This window comes from Gracilinanus agilis, chromosome 1 (genome assembly GCF_016433145.1).
Source record: "Gracilinanus agilis isolate LMUSP501 chromosome 1, AgileGrace, whole genome shotgun sequence".
NCBI classification, from domain to species: Eukaryota; Metazoa; Chordata; class Mammalia; order Didelphimorphia; family Didelphidae; genus Gracilinanus; species Gracilinanus agilis.
The window spans coordinates 211,446,325-211,450,438 of record NC_058130.1 but is presented as its reverse complement, the minus strand read 5'-3'; the positions used below and the strand labels follow the sequence as shown (position 1 = coordinate 211,450,438).

Genomic DNA, 4,114 nt, shown 5'->3' with positions numbered 1-4,114 from the left:
GGTGGGAGGAAGGGAGGGAAAGAACGTGAATCGTGTAACCATGGGAAATTTTTCATAGTTACTCAATAAAAGAAATTTTTTTTAAAGAAAATACTCAAAAAACAAAAAAAATTAAAAAATAAAAAAATTAATATAAAAAAAATAAAATACTCATTGGTCAGTTGTCCGACGAATGGACATATAATCCTGCCTGCTCTCTCTATTTCAGGAGAAGCGAGTGACGCAAAGAAGAGCGGAGGGGGAGAGCCGGGACGTTAGGCAGATGGAGGAAGAAGTTCAAGCTGAGTTGGAAATGGACCTCGGCCGAAAGACCAGGAGCGGCAGAAAGTAACCGGAGACTTCCCCAGGGAGGGTTCCCCCCGCCGGACGCCGCAGCCCTCGGCCCAGCCTGAGACCATGGCTGACGGGACAGGACGTCACTGAATTTCCTTTCCCGCCTCTCCCCCCCCCCAGGCCCCCAGGCCCGACAGAGAGCCGCCCTTCTCTCACCCCGCCGCGCCTCGCCGCCCTTCGGACCATGCGCGAGGCGGCCCTTTAGGCCGAGCGCGTCTCCCGTAGCTGGCAGCCCGCCCCCTCGTCCCCCCTTTCTGGCAGCTCCCCGGGAATCGCCTCTCCAGATGGCAGGCTGCAGGTGGGGGGCGCTGTGCGTGTGCGTGGCCGCCGCGTGCTTGCTGTACGCCGGGGGGCTGGCGCGGGCCGACTGCTGGCTCATTGAGGGCGACAAGGGCTTCGTGTGGCTGGCCATCTGCAGCCAGAACCAGCCGCCCTACGAGTCCATCCCCCAGCAGATCAACAACACCATCGTGGACCTGCGGCTCAACGAGAACAAGATCAAGAGCGTGCAGTACGCGTCGCTGAGCCGCTTCGGGAACCTGACGTACCTCAACCTGACCAAGAACGAGATCGCCTACATCGAGGACGGCGCCTTCTCGGGCCAGTTCAACCTGCAGGTGCTCCAGCTGGGCTACAACCGGCTGCGCAACCTGAGCGAGGGCGTCCTGCGCGGGCTCAGCAAGCTCGAGTACCTCTACCTGCAGGCCAACCTCATCGAGACGGTCACCCCCACGGCCTTCTGGGAGTGCCCCAACATCATGAACATCGACCTGTCCATGAACCGCATCCAGCGGCTGGACAGCGGCACCTTCTCGGGCCTGGCCAAGCTGTCCATCTGCGAGCTGTACAGCAACCCCTTCTACTGCTCGTGCGAGCTGCTCGGCTTCCTCAAGTGGCTGGCCGACTTCACCAACATGACGCGCACCTACGACCGCATGCAGTGCGAGTCGCCGCCCGACTACTCGGGCTACTTCCTGCTGGGCCAGGGCCGGACCGGCTACCGCAACGCCCTGAGCATGCTGTCCGGCCTGTGCACGGACGGCGCCTACACGGCCGGCTCGCGCTTCGTCCCCGCCCGCTACCCGCCCACCACGCCGCCGCCCGAGGGCCCCTGCGGCGCCGAGGACGACTGCTTCTCGGGCGACGGCACCACCACCCTCGTGGCCTTCCACACGCCCGCCACCAAGTCCGAGGTGCGGCCCAACATCTGGGTGAAGCACCTGACCCACAACTCGGCCACGCTCGGCGTCCAGCTGCCCACCCCCTTCCGGAAGATGTACGTCCTGGCCCAGTTCGAGAACGGCTTCTCCTCGGACATCACGAGCCTGCACAAGGAGCGCGAGGAGATCGAGCTGTCCAACCTCATCACCCACACCAACTACACCTACTGCGTGGTGTCCCTGGGCCACCCGCTGCGCTACAACCACACCTGCCTCACCATCTGCCCCACCAAGCCGCCGCCGTCCCCGGGGCCCGTGCCCAGCCCCTCCACCGCCACCCACTACATCATGACCATCCTGGGCTGCCTCTTCGGGATGGTGATCGTCCTGGGCGCCGTCTACTACTGCCTGCGCAAGCGGCGGCAGCAGGAGGAGAAGCACAAGAAGACGGCCGGCGGCATGAAGAAGACCATCATCGAGCTCAAGTACGGGCCCGAGCTGGAGGCGCCGGGCATCGCCCAGCTGTCGCAGGGGCCCATGCTCGGCGGGGAGGCCGTGACCCGCATCCCCTACCTCCCCTCCGCAGGCGAAGTGGAGCAGTACAAGCTGATAGAGAGCGGCGAGACCCCCAAGACCGCCAAGGGGAACTACATGGAGGTCCGGACGGGGGAGCAGCCGGAGAGGAGAGAGTGCGAGCTCGCCCTGCCACCCGACACCCAGAGCTCCGTGGCCGAGATCTCCACCATCGCCAAGGAGGTGGACAAGGTCAACCAGATTATCAACAACTGCATCGACGCCCTCAAGTCCGAGTCTACCTCCTTCCAGGGAGTCAAGTCTGGAGCCGTGTCTACTGCCGAGCCCCAGCTAGTGCTCCTATCCGAACAGATCCCCAGCAAGCACGGCTTCCTGTCCCCCGTCTACAAGGACAGCTACAGCCACCCGCTGCAGCGACACCACAGCATGGAGGGGCCCCCCAAGCGCGCCAGCACCTCGTCCAGCGGCTCCGTCCGAAGTCCCCGCTCCTTCCGCTCGGAGGGGTCCTCTGCCCACAAGACGGAGGCCAAGTACATCGAGAAGACGTCCCCCACGGCCGACACCATCCTCACTGTGACACCGGCGGTCGCCATTCTCCGGGCGGAAGCCGAGAAGATCCGGCAGTACGGCGAGCACCGCCACTCGTACCCGGGCTCTCACCAGGGAGAGCAGCCGCCTCCCCACGACAGCCTGGGCGGCCGCAAGCCTTCCATCCTGGAACCTCTGACCAGACCCCGTCCCAGGGACCTAGCCTACTCCCAGCTCTCTCCCCAGTACCACAACCTGAGTTACTCCTCCAGCCCCGAGTACACCTGCAAGCCTTCTCAGAGCATCTGGGAGCGCTTCAAACTGAACCGTAAGCGCCATAAAGATGAGGAGGAATACATGGCGGCCGGCCACGCCCTGCGCAAAAAGGTCCAGTTTGCCAAAGATGAGGATCTCCACGACATCTTAGACTACTGGAAGGGGGTGTCTGCACAGCACAAGTCCTGAGTCCTCCTCTTCTAACCCCTGCCCCCTCCTCTGTCCTCCCCTCTGCCTTCTAAAACTCGTGATGCTCATTGGACCAAAAGGAACCGAAATCCACAGCAGCTATTTTTAACCCAGAGACTGTCTTTAAAAACAAAACACACACACACATACACACACACACACACACACACACACACACACACACAATTTTCAAAAAGAATCACACCCCTCCTTTCCTTTTACCTCCTGATCCCCAACAGGTGGTAAGAAAAGGGAGAGGAGGGATCATTGAGAACAATAACTGCAACAAAATAAGGAAAATACTATGGATGGTGGCATACTATATCTAGAGATGATCTCACCTTTGTGAGTTTGCACCGAATCTGAACACACACACACACACACACACAAATATACATCATACACATATACATACACAAACACACAAGGGACTTCAGAAAACTGTGGCTCAGGGGTGGGGGTGGGTGGGGAGTTTTCTTTCTCTCTCTTTTTTTTCCTTTTCCTTTTTTTTAAAGAAAAAAAGTACTTTAAAAAAGATATAAAAATAGTGAGTGTGAGGGGGAGAGGTTCATGATCTGGCCAGTCCGCTGTTGCATCGCATGATTTCTCAGTCTGTGGTTTTTTTGTGGATTCTCTGTGTCCAGTCCGTCTCCATCGTTCTCCTCCTCCCTCCTCCAGAGTCAACCAAAAATGGGGAAAACAAAGACGAAAGGAATCCGAGAAGCCTGAAGGAACAGTAATTGTTTGGGGAGGGCCTCGGCGGATGGGAATCTTTCAGGTGGGACTCTGAGGTCAGCTGAGAAGGAGCATCTGCTGGCATTTTGGGGGAGGGGGGAGGGCACGGCCAGGGGCCAAGAGCTTGTGGCTAGAAGCCAGCCCGAGCTCCCATTTGGCCCAACCCTACCCCACATTGTAATCCGTAGTCGTTATATTGTACAGAGAAAAAAATATTTCTATATTTGCAATGTTTGCTGTAAAACAAGAAAGAGAAAAAAAAGTACGTCTACTAAAAAAAAAAGACACAAAACCTACCTGTTTGTACCAGGTTTTAATCATGGATTTTAGAAAAAGGTCTTGGTTTTTTTTTTTTCCCC

General features: G+C 57.9%; 1 protein-coding gene across 1 annotated transcript; it reads left to right on the top strand.

Moving 5' to 3' along the window:
* Positions 1–617: 617 nt before the first annotated feature.
* Positions 618–3,020, top strand: ELFN1 (extracellular leucine rich repeat and fibronectin type III domain containing 1). Its single transcript, XM_044657430.1, has one exon. The coding sequence runs from the start codon at positions 618–620 to the stop codon at positions 3,018–3,020; it is 2,403 nt and encodes an 800-aa protein (XP_044513365.1).
* The last annotated feature ends 1,094 nt before the right edge of the window (positions 3,021–4,114 follow it).